We start from the raw sequence: 19,274 nt of genomic DNA on the forward strand, positions 1-19,274 counted from the left end.
AATGATTCAACAATCATTTTACTCAGTGTCCATCGAGGTAAGTGTAGTCTTAATCCCCTTCACCTATTTCATCCATTTCCTCAACCCACCACCTATCTGGCAACCAGTTTGTTCTCTGTATGTATGAGTCTGCTTTTTGTTTGTCTTTTTTTTTGCTTGTTTGTTCCTTTGTTTCATTTCTTAAATTCTGCATATGAGTGAAATCATATTTGTCTTTCTCCGACTGATTTCACTTAGCATAATACACTCTAGTTCCATCCATGTTGTTATAAATGGCAAGATTTCATTATTTTTTATAGCTGAGTAATATTCCATTGTGTATATCTACCACATCTTCTTTATGCATTCATCTATAGATAGATGCTTAATATTAGAACAAATGCCATCAGCCACCTTGCTTTGTTGGCTAACTCCTCTCATCTTACTTTTACATGTATTATTATTTATAAGCCCACATACGTACAGACAGGCCCTTTGCTTCTATGATACCCCTAACTCTTCTGGTCAAATTAAGCTAAAGCCTTAAAGTAGCAGTCAAAAATTTCAGTTAATTTTTCTATATATTCCTATTTTTTTCTTCCTTTCATAATATATTCATGTCTTCTCTTTCTACCAATTCCTGGAAGTTAGAACTAGAGGTAAATCGCTCTGTGGAAAAACATAGTAAATTATGAATAAGGGGCTTAATAATTATGACTAAATATTTGTGTAACAGATTACAGATAATGTGGTGATTTCACTTACTAGTTTTGTATACCCAAAAGTTTATTATACTTTTGAAAATAATAAGGGAAGCTTATTATCTCTCATTGTATAGAGTTATAGAGAATAATATTTTTTATTATGAAATTTATTGTCAGATTGGTTTCCATACAACACCCAGTGCTCATCCCAACAGGTGTCCTCAATACCCATCACCCACTCACCCCTCCCTCCCACCCCCCATAAACCCTCAGTTTGTTCTCAGTTTTTAGGAGTCTCTTATGTTTTGGTTCCCTCCCTCTCTAACCATTTTTTTCCTTCCCCTCCCCCATGGTCTTCTGTTAAGTTTCTCAGGATCCACATAGGAGTAAAAACATATGGAATCTGTCCTTCTTATAGAGAATAATTTTAAGAACATAGAGATTAAATCACTTGCTCAAGGTGCCATAGTTTCTGCATGCAAGATTTAGGCATTAAAAATAGGTTTTCTGAGGCTAAAATGTAATTTTTTCCCATTTCATGACGCTGCCTTCTGTGTCCTAACCTGTGTTATAAACTGCACATGTAATTTCTGGTTAAGAAATGTTTTTATAAATTAGCAGCATCAATACTTAGGAAAATAAATATTATGGAAGCAGGTTCATAAATACTATTTTCAGCTGAGAGAGCCATTCTAATAAAGTCATTTGTTACTGGTCTGAGTACCTGTATCTAAAAAATTCCTTGAGATGCAGTATTACATATTCTCATGAAGCCCGAAGACAGAATTGGTAGACTAAGAGGCTGAACAGACCTCCACAATACTCTTGGCAGCTATAGCTCCTCTGAAAGTGATACTAGTGGTAAAATGAATGGTTATAGTAAGGAGTAAAACTAGGAAACAACAAAAAAAAGGAGGACATCAGACGGATTTGAAATATTTCCCTGGGCCTCGCCTCATATTGTTCTACCTCCTGTCTTAGATTATCCCTGATGAAACAGGAATACTTTTTTCTTGACTCATTGAATTTAGTAAGAGTAAACAAAAACATACCTGTCACTTTCAGTTTCCCCCCTGTAGCACAGCTCTCTTATTTTATTCTGCTTTATTACAACAGCAGCAGTGATGATGAGCAGAGGTAGAGAAATGTAGAAAATGAGTTCAAATTGGTGTTTTGAAGGAGTGGTAGATCGTCCCCCCAAATCACTTTTACCTGTAATGGAAAATTATAGGTAATTTCATATTATACTCATAATTTCAAATTATATTAGAAATTTTATTAACCAAATGAAAATATGTAGAGGATATCATTACCAACATTATTCCCAAACACTAAACATTTCACTCATATTTTATGAATATATTACAATATTAAACTAACATACAAACTATTAAAACTAACATATAAAATATGAATTAAACTAACATATAAATTAACATTTAAACTAACATATAAAATATAAAATGGGCTGCTACTAGTGCTTTATTGCTCAGGAATTTCCAACCTTACACCCTATAGTAGATTTATAGTATAGATTTATTTGATTGAAGGTAATCTTCCTTCATGAAGTATACGTTTAATGCTTGCAACCATTTCTTCAACTTCTTTCTGATATAGCTTATCCAAAATTCAAACATGTATATCATAGAGAGTATTGGGATTGTACCTATACATGAGAATTAAATCTGAGAAATGTGGCATTTAATTTCTCTTACATTACATTATATATTTTTTCTAAATATTAAAAATTTGTACTCACTAAATAACTAAATTATTTAACCAAGTTCTTTTTTTTTTACTGTCCTACATTGTTTATTAGGTAAGAATTTTACGAGCATTATTTATATTAGTGGTAACAGCAGAACTGAAGAGTATTGCATCTTCTCCATGCTGCATGGGGAGGACCACCGATAGTGTGCCCCTTTCCAAAGCCACTGCTCTCGTGGTCTGCAGATGTCAGCCTTCCCATCTCCCTGTGCCTGTGGACTGGTTTGGTGATCCCCTGGGTGTAGGGGTTTCTTCTAATAGCTTTATGGAATGGATCAATGAGGATAATCTCGAAGAATTTGTATGTGGAATCTTCGCCAACCCAGTAAGAATTCAAGACTCTTAGAACCCCACAGTAGCATCTAGCTCACTCCTCTGCAACAGATTGAAGGTTTGGGGAAAATTTTAGCTGGTTAACACCATGATGGACAGGCTTGCCATAGGTAACACTCTCAGGGACTGGGCATTTATGGCCACCATGTCGCACACGAATCTGATGTATGACATAACCTTGCTTGGCCTTGTACTCCCAGTCTGTGGGCTTTAAGGGTTTTATCAGCTAGGGGGGCTGGAAAGGGGGCTGTGGAGAGCAGAGAGCTGGCGATAGCGCCAGCAACACACCCTGAGAAGAAAGCGCATTACATGGGACTGCTTCTTCTTCCATAGCTCCTGGATGTACTTGTAATCGCCCATCTTGGCTTACCTTTGAGCTGATAGCTGCCACCAGACAGAAAGAAAAAAGTCTTTCTCCTCTTAAGTTTTTAATCAAATATATAGCCATAGGAAATTAAGATGGCTCTAGAATTATTTTGTAGAATGCATGGCCAAACTTGACTGTGACCCATTTTTGACTGATGTTAATATCTACATTTTCCTCATCAGTTCTTATTCATTCTCAGCTGACATCTGTATTCATTCCTAAGCATCTGACCTATATGGGTACTCAACTTCCACCACATTGTATATACCAGCCACCGATCTGGGTTTATAATGTTATCAAGCTCTGCTTTCTCCAAAATTTATTGGCAAGTTGTTTTTTTTTTTTTTAATTTGGTATAGATACCAAATACCAAATACTGTTCTCTGTTAGTTCAAACAATGGAGGATCTGATAAGTAGAGGAGCCACCCCCCCAGCTACAGTTGTTCATGGTCAGGGCTTAATATACTCCTCTGAAGACTGCCCCAGTGCTTCTCTTTTAGTTCCTGTAGCATTTTTCAAGTCAGTTCAAACTAGGAGCAACACTTTTCCAGTCTACTTTGTGCTTGTGATTGGGGTTTCCAATACCTCTGGAATGAGGATGACATTATATTTGTAATCAGAAAGCCAGTGAATCAGATGAAGAGGGCATCCTCTCTGGCCAAATACTGCAGATTGATTCTCAGCTACTTTTATAGTCTTTTGGATAATCAATGATGCCACATGGGTTATTCGAAAAGGAATGTAATATATGCCCAGAAAGCCTCAGAACATGAGTAGGATTTCTAGAAACCCAAAAAAAAAACTGGTCTTACATCTTTACCTCCTATTGTCTAGTTTTAACAGGCACTACTAGTAACCACCATGAAAGAATATTTATTGACTTATTTACTCTGGGTCTCCATTTTACATTGGTTAAGATTAGTCCCCAATAATCTTCTCTCAAGCTTCTTTTACTTAATTCCAAAGGTGTAGTGAATTTTTCAGGCATTTAACTATTAATGGTGTTTCACCTCCTCCCTTTTATTACCCCAAATGTCTTAGCCTTTATGGCTCAAGAGTTTGTTAAATCAGACTCCCTAAAACAGAGGTCTTACCCCTGCCAAACTTTATAGACAAACATCAGGTACAGAAAAAAGGTGGGTTTTTTTATTGTTGTTTTGTTTTGTTTTGTTTTGTTTTTCATGAAAGAGCTTGAATCCATCAGCTGCAACTCCTAAAAGTTTCCCTTCTTTTCCTTTTTCCCCTACATTCAGAATGATTTCAGAAAAAAAACAGATGAGAGCTTTGAGTAAAGTAGTCATGAATGGCACTGTTAATTATGCAGCTTACATGATTACCCAGTTTCTCCAACTGGCTATTCTGCCATAAATAGATAGATTCCAGGTTTATTTAGAATAATCAGGTATTCCTGGGTGGCTCAGTAAATTGAGTGTCCGACTTCAGCTCAGGTCATGATCTCATGCTTTGAGAGTTCAAGCCCTGCATCAGGCACTCTGCTATTAGTACGGAGCCCACTTCAGATCCTCTTCCCCCCGCCCCTTCCCCTCCGCCACTCACTCTGTCTGTCTCTCTCAAAATTAATTAATTAATTAATTTAAAAAAAAAGAAGAATCTATGTATACAGGTAAGTATACCCTACCAAAAAAATTTTATAGCGAGGGGCTCCTAGTATCTTCCTATTAGCAAATACTATTATTAGTGTGTGTGCTGGTTAATTTTATGTGTCCAACTTGACTAGGCCACAACATGCTCAGATATTTGGTCAAATATTATCCTGGGTGTTTCCGTGAGTGTGAATTGGAATAAGATTAACATTTAAACCAGTAGACTAAGTAAAGCTGATAGCTTTCTTTAATGTGAGTAGGCCTCATCCAATCAGCTGGAGGCCTTAATAAAACAAAAAACACTGATTCATCCATGAATAAGAGAGGATTCTTCCTGCCTGAGGAGCTTTCATAGTAGACCTACAGACCCCAGAATATAAGGGATTAAGACAGACCTTATGGCAGCTGACCAAGGGAAACTAGTTGGATTAAAAGGTTTCCTCTGATCCCAGGTTCAAGTGCCACCATTCTACTGCCATTTGGACCCAGAGTGATATAGGGAAAGCAACCATGAACATTGGCCTGGGACCATCAAAGTTGTCTTATGGGAAGTCTCAAATACCAAATAATCCAATACTGAGATGCAAAATTTTCTGAGTTATGAAAACTGGTTTGGAAGGTTGAAGTTAAAGAACAAAATCCATTTGGAAGTTAAAAAAAACAGGAACTAAAAGCAACGTTGTTTTGGGGTCAAATGAGTAAGCATAAATTATCCGCCTTCTATGGTTGCTGTTTTTAACTCTGACTGCAGATGTTGACAATTGTAATTTGTGGTCCACTTGTTTTAACGTTTATTCATTTTTTGAGAGACAGAGACAGAGCATGAGCGGCGGAGGGGCAGAGAGAGAGAGGGAGACACAGAATCCAAAGCAGGCTCCAGGCTCTAAGCTGTCAGCACAGAGCCTGACGCGGGGCTCGAACTCACAGACTGTGAAATCATGACCTGAGCCGAAGTCGGACACTTAAGTGACTGAGCTGCCTAGGCACCCCTAATTTGTGGTTCATTTTGAGTGATGCGACTTAAGTGTGCAGCCTAAGGGTATTGAAATCATTAACAGTCCATCTTTGACTTAGTCTTTGGATTAACTGTTGTGCTTTGTGTCAAGAGAGTGCTAATATAATTTTTCTTATTGTCAATATTATAATCTTGTTTTCTAAGAGCTCAGATGATGATAATCAGAATCATTACAATACTAACACCAGCATGACCCGGACATCACTGAACATGAAAACTAAATGACTGGTTTTTTTTTAAGTTTGTTTATTTTGAGAGAGATAGCACATGAGTGGAGCGGGGGCAGAGAGATAGGGGCAGAGAGAGAGAGAGAATCCCAAGTAGGCTCTGCACTGTCAGCACAAAGCCTGACATGGGGCTCAAACCCATGAACTGTGAGATCATGACCTGAGCCCAACTCAAGAGCCAGATGCTTAACCAACTGGGTGAGGTGACCCTCACCCAGTCATGAGGTGACCCTACATGACTATTTTTAATACCACTGGATTGAAAATATAAATAACCAAAGAGCATATTACACAATATGACAAAAATAATTTGGATGCAGAAATAAACCCACACATATATGGTCAATTATTTTATGACAAAGGAGCCAAGAATATAAAATGGGGAAAGGACAGTCTCTTAAATTAATGGTATTGGGAAAACTGGTTATCCACATGCTAAAGAATGAAATTGGACTATTCTACATAATATACAAATATTAATATAAAATGTTTTAAAGACTTGAATGTACTTGAAACCATAAAACTCGTAGAATAAAACAGGTAGTAAGCTCCTTGATATTGATTTGGTGATAATTTTTTGAAATCTGACATCAAAAGTAAAAACAACAAAAGCAAAAATAAACAAGCAGGACTACATCAAAGTAAAAAGCTGCACAGCAATGGAAACCATCAACAAAATTAAAAGGCAACCCATTGAATGAGAGAAAATATTTGCCAATAATATATCTAATAAGGGGTTAATATCCAAAATATATTAAGAATTCATCCAACTCACCAGCAAAAAAACAAACAAATAATCTGATTTTTAAATGGGCACAAGACATGAATAGAAATTTTTCCAAAGAAAACATTCAATGGCTAACATACATGAAAAGATGCTCAACATCACTAATCAAGAGGGAAATACAAGTGAAAATCATAAGAAGATATCACCTCACATGTTTTAAAAAAATTAAAAATAGAATTCCCATATGATCCAGCAATTTCACTTCTGGGTACGTAGCCAAAGAAAATGAAAACACTAACTCAAAACTATATATGCACCTCCATGTTCACTGCAGCATTATTTATAATAGCCAAGATATGGACACAACTTAAATGTCTATCAATGAATAAATGGATAAAAAAATGGGGTTATATATATATAATGGAATATTATTCAGCCATAAAAAGAATGAAGACTTACCATTTGTAACAACATGGATAGACCTCAAGGTCATTATGCTAAGTGAAATCAGACAGAAAGACAGTACATTTGTATGATCTCATTTATATGTTAAAAAAAATACAAGCTCATAGATACAGAGAACAGATTGATGGTTGCCAGAGGTGTGGGAGTGGCAGTAAATGAAATGGATGAAGAGGGTCAAAGGTACAAACTTCCAGTTATAAAATAAATAAGTCCTAGGAGTGTAATGTATAGCATTGTAACTATGGTAAGTCATACTGTATTGCATATTTGAAAGTTTCTAACAGAATAGACCTTATAAGTTCTCATCACAAGAAAAAAAACCTACAACTATGTATGTGATGGATGCTAACTAGACTTATAGCAATCATTTCACAATGTATACAAATATTGAATCATACTGTACACCTGAAACTAATATAATGCTGTATGTCAATTATATCTCAATAAAAAAGGAATATGCAATAGGTATGTGAAAGCACATTTGGAGGTTGAATCTCAAATTTCTTGGATGAAATAAGCAAGTATGTTTAAATCAACTCCACTTTTTGTTTCCCAAATAAAAACAAACAAAAAACTTTTCTCTCCCCAAAAGACACCAAAGTCCCGACAAAAATAACCAGCAAATTAGCTTGAGCACACTATAGGAACAAACATGCACTGCCCTATCACTCATTCCCCTACCAAACCAAATGAAGTTACATTTCCTGATTCACTGATTACACTAAAATTTCCGGTGGGAGAAAAATGTGAAAATTTTGATAACATCTGTTGGCCCCTTAAGTGTAGCAAGGATTCTGTCCTACCAAGTGAATATGGCAGGAAAGTATTTCTCCAGCTCTGACGTAATTTGATTTCAAAAATGAAGTTTAAAAAAGTTTCTTAATTTCTATGCAAATTTTAATGAAATTATAGATAAGATAAAGAAAAATTTTGTTATCTTGCTCAAATCTAAACTAGACTTTGCTCATCTGTATGCATACTTAGCAGGCAGTGCAAATGTAAACTTCTGCAAGTCCCATCCAGTCTATAAACTTCTTATCAAAGACAAGGAAAAGATCCTACCTGCTAAATATCCTATATACCTTGGACACAATGCTGAATGGAGGGAGATATGTTTACCTGTGATATAGAGGCTTTCATCATGAAAGCTTTTGGTCACTTTTGTTTCCTCAAAGTGTGTAGAAGCTCATAATGGGATTTTTTAAACTTTATGAAATGGGAGGTGATGCTTCTTCAGAAGTGGACACGCACAAGATTGCTCTTAGTGTTACCGGCTATAGAAAATGTGTTGAAAATACTGGCCTGACATAACACCTTTTTCTTAAAACGCTGGACAAGAAGAATGTACTTCTATAATTTTTCAATACATTGAGGATTCAAATAGAAAGAAAGGTTGCAGTAAAAACAGAAATTGACAAACTGTTTCTCTGAAACAATTTGATAATATGTGAATCCTAGGGAGAAAAATTTCACATAGGCTGTGACATCAACTCATACAATGAAATAATGGAAATAAGGCTGTTTAAGAATTCAAAAAATGTAACTAGAAAAAGGCAAGAAGTTAAATAGGACCTTCTCAGGTCCCAATTAAAATTGTAATTTATTTGTAATTAAACTTAAATTTCACAAACTCAAATTACTTCTATGCTTTAACCATGTTCCCTAAGAAAAAAAGATTTTACTTATGACATCCAATGTGCTTTGCACTGTTTAAAAATGATGAGAATTTTTGAAACGGGTAGCCTGTATGATGAATTTAAATATGCAAAGGAACTGATTGATAAGTTACCTGGTCTACCAGAAGACACCTGTAGAAACAAAGCTAATGAAAGTTTTTGGAGACCTGCAAACTAATTTCTACAATTCTAAAAACCTACTGTGTCTAGTAAATAAAGCCCAAAGTATGCCATGTTCAAATACATTTGTTGAAAAGATCCTTGGCTGATGCCATCACAATGGACAGACACCTGAATTTAGTAAGTGGCTTGATAAAGCAGAGCTTCACGTCAAAAGGAATTATATATTTGGCTCTATTCCATTTTGCTGCTGCTTAAAAGAAAGGATGTCTGAAAGTCTGCAAGCAATTCAGAGAAGGATAATTGGACAATTAAATGGAAAGGGTCAAAATTACACCTGACCATATCATAGGACAAAAAGAATCATGTCATTGTTATTTTTTGTTAAATATAGAGCATATATTTAATCCTATTATATTTATATTGTCCTTTTGAAAAGTCTTACATTTATGAATCTTAATAATATACAACAGGATAGCTACAAAATTTAAATATCCAGTAAAGACCTTTTAAAAAGAGGTAAACATCAATTGCTATATTAAACAATATATTATAAAATATTATCCTTATTAAATATTGTTATATTTTTGCTCACATATATTATTTGCTTAATTTGTTGTACTATAAACTATTATCAATTGACACTGGTAATGAGTTCTATTAGTGTTTTGCTTAAATAAGAGCATTTATGTAACAAAACAATCAATAACACAGAATAATATAAATTTAAATAAACATCTATTTTATACATATTTATGTGAAAATAAATAAATATGTAAAAATAAATATATATATATACTTATATGTTGCATGTTAAATTATTATTCCCTTTTTGGGGGGGGGGGGTTCTAAAACAGAGTCTAATATGGCTGTGTGTTAACTCTGTAAAAAGTTCGTCACCCTAGGTTTGCCTTTCCCCTAGTATCCAAGCTTCATGTAAATCTGCCAAGGAATTTCATGATTTTCCCCAAAAGGAAAGGGGTAAGGACGGCTAGCCTCTGATTCCAGGTTATTCTAGGTGGGCTCCAATATCTTCTAAAACCAGGAACTATCCCCCAGATATACCCAGGCCTGCCTAGATCTGCTTAAACTCAAAATACTACTCAGAAAACTCAGGGAAGAGATTCTAGAGAGGATATTTCTAAAGATTACATGAGAACCCTTACAATGCAGCAGAAAGGAATAAAAGATAGCTTGAAAAATTCTGGTGGCATTGATATAACAACAACTACTAACAAACACTATTTTAAACCAGAAATGTATAAGACAACCCTAAGTGAACAATCTAAATTAACTAGTCAAATTTTATGCACTGAAATTTCTACTTTTAAATTGTCTAACATTTAATTGGGTGTACTTTTTGTTAGTAAACCACATCAATATTAATATAAAAGTATAAAACAGGGGTGCCTGGGTGGCTCAGTCGGTTAAGCATCCAACTTAGGCTCAGCTCATGATCTCACGGCTCGTGAGTTCAAGTCCCACATTGGGCCCTGCACTGACAGGTCAGAGCCTGGAGCCTGCTTCAGATTCTGTTTCCCTCTCTCTCTGCCCATCCCTGCTTACGTTCTGTCTCTCTCTGTCTCTCAAAAATAAATAAATGTTAAAAAAAGATTAAAAAAATATAAAAGTACAGAACAAACTTCTACTGTCTTAGATTTTTAAAAATCTTACAGATAAAACAAAACCATGCTTGTTGGTATCAGTTGTTTTGCAACCTAGCTTGGAATCTATACTTTAATTTCTTCTCTTACATATTATCTTTGAATAATGAAATTTGAAAGACACTAACCAGATGGAGGTATGTGTCCATCATCTATGCTTCCAAATTCTCCCTTCTTCTCCAGGCATTCAGGAGGAGCAAACCCATTTTGACAATGGCAATGATTCAAATTGTTGCAAATCTGGAGTAATCAGAAAATAGAACGTTGTTTTGTGGACCAAGATGGTTCAATAGAGACCAATGAATATTCTATACTTATTCAACAGAGAATTTATTTCAGAGAGTTTATCCATTCCAGAGAATTTAACTTGAATAGACAAATTCAATAAATTTTCACAAATTTTCTCTTGAAATTGTCCATACTTTAGTAAGTATATTTAGCTTCTGCTGCCAAAGCATTTTTTAAAAAATTCTTCATCTCTTACCACAACCAGACCCAAATATTGGTAATTACCGGTAACATGCCACTAATTATCATTTAGTTGATAGTTTCACAAAACAGCCCAGATTCTAACGAGCAAGACTAGTAAGAAAATTCTAATGACCTTGTTTACTAGTTTCTACCTCCTCTCTGTGAAAATAAGATTATTTTGGTTGTATAGTAATTCATGGTGCATATAGCACATTTGCACCATATATTTACCAAATACTTTATACATCCAGACTCATCTTAAATGTTTCTACTTTATCTTCTCTAATAAACAGTTTGGCAAGACTTCTTGAGAAAATAAGATTGAAGTTATAAATTATAGACTATTAAATGACACCTAGCAGCATGAAAATGATTTTTAGCCATTTTAATGATTTTTTAAAAAGTCTCCAAACTGTTCACTGAAATGTTAAAGCATGTTGCTTAAAATGAAAATTGAAATTACTTACTCCATGGCTATTGCAATGATGAGAAGAATTGCACTTCTGATAATTTACCTGGTATTGAATTTCTACACAGTTAAAGTTGACACAGTACTGAAAGCAAAAGGAAGTGAAAATAGGCATAATAATCAGATTGTGTGCCTGGATAATACAGAAGAAAAATACAAGAAAATTTCACAATTCATACTTTCAAGAATTGGCATAAAAATACAAAAAAAAAAGATGATAATTGAAACATTGAAATAAATGTGAAATAAGCTGTGTACCTTCAGATTATAAAGATGTAACCACATGTGAGAAGTTAGAAGTTTTATTTTCTTACCATCTAACATTAGAAACCCTCTTAAAAAGAGAACTATCTGGAAGAATAATTTGACTAGTTCCTGGAGTTCAAGAATTATCTAAAAAGCATTTAAAAAAAATACCCATGCCTGGGCTGCATCTGAGACATTATCTCGAAATTTCTGGGGACAGGGTCCCCTCATTATTGCAAGCAGTTGAGGTTGAGAACTATGAGGTGGGAGGTTGAGATCTTAATATCACGGTATGAGCAACAAAGGAAGACAGCTTATGATTCCATGTTAAAAAAAAAATGAGGAGAAAGAGAACAGCAAGGATGACAGATAATTATTTGAGATAATAGGGCAATGAAAGACTCCCAACTATGAGATGGCTAAAAAGCCTTCAAAGAAAAGGAATGTTTAATTTGTGGATTTACACTGTTCTAATTTATGGCATTAATTTTTGTGACTTTTTTCATTTATCGAAAAATTTTCAGTAAATTCAGTACTTTGTGAAAGGGTTTTACTTTTTGAGTAAATTTTGTCGTTGGATCATAGTAACAACCAGGTGTGCAGAAAGAGGAGGACCGGGACACTGGAAAAAAGAGATCTGATACACTATCATTTAGAATTGAAGGGGAAAGAGACCACAGATCAAATTTGTATTCCACATGCTTCCAGATGAGCAAGATGTTACTGAAACTTTGGTTATTTTCATGGACTATTATCAAAATATATTATATAGAAATAAATTTGAATTTAGCAAGCACATCTTGAGACTTTCTCTCAAAAAATATATGTCATTTGGGGTGCTGGTGTGGCTCAGATGGTTAAGCATCTGACTCTTGGATATTTGGCTCAGGTCATGATCTCACAGTTCATGAGATCAAGTCCCAAGTTGGGCTCTGCACTGACAGTGTGGAGCCTGCTTGGGATTCTCTCTCTTCCTCTCTGCTCCTCTCTCTCTCCCTCTCTCTCTCTCAAAAGTAAACATTTTTTTTAAATGGTAAGCTTAGAAATAAAATGGAGTAGACCTTGTCTAACTGTATCCTTACCCAGATATAATGTCTGGAAGCCAATGAACTAGATACACTAAGTGACCAGAAATGCCTCCTGCATTCTCTTTCACTCATTTAACAAACTTATTTAACAAATTCTTGAAGAATTAGACTCACAGATATAGGATGTGGGGCTTAAGCTGGCATGAGTTAGACAATTTTCAGACCACACTACAAAGCTGCAGGAGGATTTACTAGAACCCTTTACATGCAGAAGCATCAAGCCACATGAAAACAAACTACTAATTCACGATCCAAGGGATATGATGTAATTATACAGGACTGAATTAAATGATGAGGAAAATTAATTGTGGTTTCTTTTCTATTTTTTTATTTTTCTGATGGTATGTGAGGAAGCCCTTTTCCTTTCTACTTGTTGCATCCCTAATCCTCAATTTAGTATCTATGCTTTTATAACTAAAGCAGTTTAAAACTAGTAACTGATTCTCACTGATTCCTCAAACATCAGAAACAATATTCTTACTGTTTCTTTATTTGTCATGGCAATGTAGGCTCAAAAAAAAATTAAGGACTTATGCTTCCAGTCAGATTAAAATAGCAGGGTCCAGAATTACCTTTCTACCATAAAAAAGTAGAAAAATAGGTAAAGAATAGGAAACAACTATTTCTAGAGAATGGAAAACAAGCAGCACAAGACTATTATCTCAGAAAAAAGAAAGACAAATTAGGTGAGGCCTCCCACTGTCCAGGCTCTCTGCTTAAAAGGAATTTCCTGACTAAGGTGTAGTGAGATGACACCCAAACACAGCTTAAAAATCTAACAGACAGAGATTTGGGTAAGTGAAGGCTTAGGAGGCTGGAAGCTAGAATTTGCTGGGAAGACTATTTCATAAGAGGGAATTACTGACCAAGAACAACTTCCAGAGAAAGAAAGATTATCAACATCTGTAAGATGAAAATTTCTAAAATCACAGAAGTCTGGAAATTGTCCAAGGTCCTACCAGCCCAAACATACAGACCTTGTTGAATTCACAGAACATTCAGTAGAGACCATAAAGGGCCATAACTTAGAAGTGCGGCAAATTTACTCTCTGCCCTAAAAAGAACGTAACAACAAGTCTTGAAAGGAAACTAACCTGCAAGTAATTTAAAGAAATTCAATTATTTTTAAAGCAAGAAGTCATTCAATAATACTCAATTCATAAGATTCAGTATGTAATAAAAATATGAAGGAGGAAAATGTGGCCCATAAATAGTAGAAAAATCAAGCCAACGGAGCCCATAATTACTAATGTTAAAAGTGACAGAAGTAACAGACAAGAATGTTAAAATAGCTGTTATAAACAAACTTTATAGGCTCAAGGATATAAAAAGGACCTGAACATAATGAGAAAAGCATTAGTAGATATAAAAAAAGAGAACAAATAGGAGGCGCCTGGGTGGCTCAGTCAGTTAAGCATCTGACTTTTGCTTTTGGCTCAGGTCATGATCTCAAGGTTCCTGAGTCCAAGCCCCACTTGGGATTCTCTTTCCCTCTATCTGTGCCCTTCGCCTGCTCACGAGTGCTCTATAAAAATAAATAAACATTTTTAAAAAGAACCAACAGAACTTCTAGAATAAAAACTACAGTATATGAAATGAAAATATCATAGATAAAAGATTTCTGTTCCATAATATCTGTTCTAGACTTCTAGAGAGCTCACATTTAGTAAGAATGTGTTCTTCCTGACGGGCCAAGGACGTTAGCAGCCTTTCAGAACCTTGGGAAGAGAGACATTCACCTAGATTTATAAATATTTCAAGTGAGATATGGTAGGGAAAATTTCTTGGACTTGGTTTCCTAGCCTCATAGTAAAATATCATTTTAAAGATCCAGACCAAATTCCTTCTGAATTTGTCAGACAGTAACTCTCTGGTTCTAGTTTGCTCAAAATTGTATGTTCACCTATTTATATAATCAACCCAAAACCAAGACCCATCATTTTTATGCTGAGAAATAATATTTGACATTATTCATGATCAAAATGTAATACTTTTAAGAAAATGTATTCAAACTTGGAAATAAGGCAAAGAGGGATCTGAATTCCTCATCTGAGAATTATTTCAATATGGTAGGGGCCTGAACCTTGTTTGACTTGCTTTTACTGCTGATTAGACTCTAGACTTTATACATTTATATATCATTACATGGATTAATTTGTCTGGAAAAGATGTGGGAAGTCACAAACACACAAACACACACACACACACACACACACACACACACGAAAGGAATAACTTAGCACTGAAAAGTCATGAAGCAAAATTTATAGGAAATATAAACAATATCACAACAAATATTCAAAGAATTCATTATGACTTTGAGTCTAGAGAAGATAACATAGACCTGTTTCTGTGTGTCCTTGCTAAGTACAATTATAAAATATTATAAAATTATAAATGGCTTGGGAGACAAAAAGAAGAACTCAGTGGTGGTCAGAAAAAGGGTGAGTTGGTTTGAGACCTGAACTGGAAGAACAGTAGTGTGTCTTGTGCTTCTCCCCATCTCCCCTCTGCTCCAACCCAACAGAAGTCCATCCAGATCTTGCACCTCAAACTAGTACCAGAAGGCAATCCAGGTAGGCTCATTCCTTCCCCAGATCAAATGTTATCCCCTCTGACAACATCAGAGGATATCAAGACTAACACCGTCAGCTGCAAGAGGGATGCATTTAGAACCCCACCAATAGTAAATGGCCAGAGGAATCTTTCTCCTTCCACTTGGGACCTAAGACTCTCCTCTCTTCCTCCTAATAAAAGGACAGCTGGGCAAAACCAGCAAGAGGGACTTAGTCATGGCAAACAGTCCAGTTGAGAAGCTACTTTTACCCCACAGCCCCACTAACTTGAAACTCTAGAGATTCTTTCCTTCTCTAGGAAGTGCCAGGACAGGCAAGTAATATTGGAGAAGGAGCCTAAACAGAGCAAGCAGCCAAACCAGGAAAGCCACTACCATGTCTAGATGAACCAGGGTGGATGGGTACAACCAGAAGGAGAGATGCAAACATAACAAACAAATGAGCCCAGCAAGCTTTTTTGATCTTCTCAGATCCTAGTGATCTGAGAGTCCTTTCTCTACCCAGACACATAAAAGTAACTGTAGGGGTGAAAGGGATGGAGGGACCAAATGGAGGATTCTAATACACCCCTCCTCCCTGAGAGACGTGCTGTTGCTTGGCCTGGGGAAACTCCTCCTATCCCTTCAGGAAGCACCACACTTCTAAATAATTCACATGTCAAAGAAGAACTCCCAAAGGAAGTAAATAACACATAGAACTGAAAGGAAATGAAACTATAGCATACCAAAATATGTGGGGTACAGCTAAAGAAGTGCTGAGACAGAAATTTATAGCACAAGATGCTTAAATTCAAAATGAGGAAAGGCCTTAAATCAATAATTTAAGTTACTACCTCAAGAAACTGGAGAAGAGGAAAATAAACCCAAGGTAAAAGGAAAGAAAGTAAGAGCAGAAATTAATGAAACTGAAAATAGGAAAATGATGTGGAAAACCAATGAAACAAAAACATTGTTCTTTGAAAACCCATATTAAACTGATGAATATCTACCAAGACTGAGAAGTATAAAAAGAGAGAACTATTGCCAGTATTAGAAATTGAGTCAAGGTTATCACTACCCAATCCTTCAGACATTAAAAGAGATGATAAGAAATACCATGAACAACTTTACAGACATAAATTCAAAAACTCAGAAGAAATGGACCAACTCTTAGAAAATCATGAATGACCAAAATTCACCAATAAGATATTGATAACATGAAGATACTTATAACAACTGACTTTGAATTCATAATTTAAAAGTTCCTTAGAAAACTCCAGACCTAGATTATTTCAGGGGAGAATTCAACCAACATTTCAAGACCAATTAATGTATTTTTTAAATAATCTCTTCCAGAAAATAGAAAAGAAGGGGGTACTTCCCAAACTCATTTTATGAATTCATATAATATATTCAGTATCAGATAAACACAGTATAAAGAAAGAAAACTAGAGACCAATATCTCTCATGAACTTAGATACAGAAATTATTCAACAAAATATTAGAAAACTAAATCCAATAATGTATAAAAAGAATTATAAACCATGAACAATTTATATCAGGTATATAAGGCTGGTTCAACATTCAAAAATCTATCAGTGTAATCCAACATATCAACAAAGTAAAGAAGAAAAATCATATGACTACATCAAAGGATAAAGAAAAAAACATGTGACAAAAATTAAAAAAAATTAAAAACCCAAGGCACAGGATAAAAGCTCTCAGTAGAGGACAATTAGTTCAACATGATAAAGAGCATCTACAAAAAGAAAACAAAACAAAACTACAAATAACATCATGTTTAGTGATGTAAAGCCCTAACACTTTCCTCCCTAAGATCAGGAACAAGGCAAGGATGTCCACTTTTGTCATTTATATTCAATACTGCACTAGAAGTTTTAGCCATGGCAGTAAAGCAATAAAAAGAAATTAAAAGTATATAGAATGATGAGGAAGAAACAATATTGTCTATATTTCCAAGTTACATGATTTGTCTATGTAGAAAATCCCAAAGAAACTCTGAAAAAAAAATCCTGGAACTAGTATGTTAGTTCAGCAACATTACAGGATGCAAGATACACACACACAAAGTAATGGCATTTCTATAAACTAACAATGAACATGAGGAAATCAATGTTTAAAAGCACAGAATAATTTCTTTCACTGTGCAAAAGTGTTTTTTGTTTCATGTAGTCCCAACAGTTTATTTTTACATTTGTTTCTCTTGCTTTAGGAGACATCTCTAGAAAAATGTTTCTATGTCAGAGAAATTGCTGCCTGTGTTCTCTCCTAAGATTTGTATGGTCTCAGGTCTCACATTTAGATCTTTAATACCTTATGAATTTATTTTTGTGTCTGGTGTAAGAAAGTGGTTCAGTTTCATTCTTCTGCATGTAGCTGCCCAGTTTTCCCAACACCATTTGTTGAAGAGACAGTCTTTTCCCCCATTGTATATTATTACCTCCTTTGTCATATAGTAATTGACCACACAAGCATGGATTTATTTCTAGGCTCTCTATTTTATTCTATTGATCTATGTGTCTATTTTTGTGCCAGTACTGTACTGCTCTGATATTACACGGCCATAAGAAATGATGAGATCTTGCCATTTGTGACAATATGGATGGAGCTGGAGGGTATTATGCTAAGTGAAAGAAGTCAGACTGAGAAAGACAAATATCATGTGATTTTACTCATATGTGGAATCTAAAAAACAAAAATGGGTAAACAAACAAAAAAAGCAGAATCAGCCTACAAATACAGAGAACAAACTGATGGTTGACAAGGGAAGTGGGGGGGATGAGCAAAATGGGTGAAAGGAAATGAGAGATATAGGCTTCTGGTTATGGAATGAACAAGTCATGGAATAAAAGGTGCAGCACAGGGACTATAGTCAGTAGTACTGTAAGAGCATTGTAGGGTGACAGATGATAGCTACACTTGTGGTGATCATAGCATAACATAAAAAGAAGTTGAATCCCTAAGTTGTACACCTGAAATTAATGGAACGTTGTGTGTCAACTATATAAAAAAAAGTTCTAATAATTACAATCATTCAAAAGAAAATGAAAAAAATATGTATACACTTAAATAATGTACTGGATTGGTTTTTTGAAGAATGCAAAATGATGATAGAAGTAATCAAAGAAAGCTTTAATAAATGGAGAAATATTCCAAGTTCATGGGTTGGAAGTTCCAGTGTTACCAAGATGTCAATTCTCTATAAATTGATATAAGTTTAATGCAATTTCTATTAAAATTTCAGCAAGGTTGGCTTGTAAGAAAAAAAGAAGCTTACTCTAAAATTATATTGGTAAATACAAGTGATAGAATACCTAAAACAATCTTGACAGAATAAAATGAAAGGAATCACTCTACCACAAAATAAGGTTTCTTATATAGCTAACGTAATCAACACTGTGTTATTGGTAGAGGAACATAAAACCAATAAAACCCCAGAAATATACCCACATAAGTATGATCAATAGTTTCTGAACAAAAGTGCAAAGCAATGTAATGAATGAAGTGTAGTTTTTTCCACAAATGGTACCAGAGCAATTACACAACTGTGGTGGCTAATTTTACATGTCAAGTATGACACACAGTTGTTTGATGTGAAAGGTATTTTTATTTTTTTTATTATTTTTTTATTTATTTATTTTTTTTGTGTGTGAAAGGTATTTTTAGATGCAATTAACATTTAAGTCAGGAGACACTGAGTAAAGCAAATTACCTTACATAATGTGGGTGGGATCCATCTAATCAGTTGAAGGCCTTACGAGCAAAGACTGACGTTT

At 34.9% G+C, this 19,274-nt stretch overlaps 1 protein-coding gene and 1 pseudogene across 6 annotated transcripts in view; both read right to left on the minus strand.

Annotated features, from left to right (window-relative positions):
• The window catches only part of LOC122217601 (disintegrin and metalloproteinase domain-containing protein 5-like), a 134,291-nt gene that overhangs the window by 9,984 nt on the left and 105,033 nt on the right, over positions 1-19,274 (minus strand). For all 6 annotated transcript variants that reach the window (XM_042934782.1, XM_042934783.1, XM_042934781.1 and 3 more), the window contains 3 exons: positions 11,588-11,674; positions 10,778-10,889; positions 1,736-1,895 (listed from right to left, as the gene is read on the minus strand). In XM_042934782.1, the coding sequence (XP_042790716.1) occupies positions 1,736-1,895; positions 10,778-10,889; positions 11,588-11,674 (359 nt within the window). The remainder of the gene's footprint in view (positions 1-1,735; positions 1,896-10,777; positions 10,890-11,587; positions 11,675-19,274) is intronic.
• LOC122217198 lies at positions 2,530-3,143 on the minus strand (annotated as a pseudogene).

The sequence above is a fragment of the Panthera leo genome, chromosome B1 (assembly GCF_018350215.1).
Source record: "Panthera leo isolate Ple1 chromosome B1, P.leo_Ple1_pat1.1, whole genome shotgun sequence".
NCBI lineage: Eukaryota > Metazoa > Chordata > Mammalia > Carnivora > Felidae > Panthera > Panthera leo.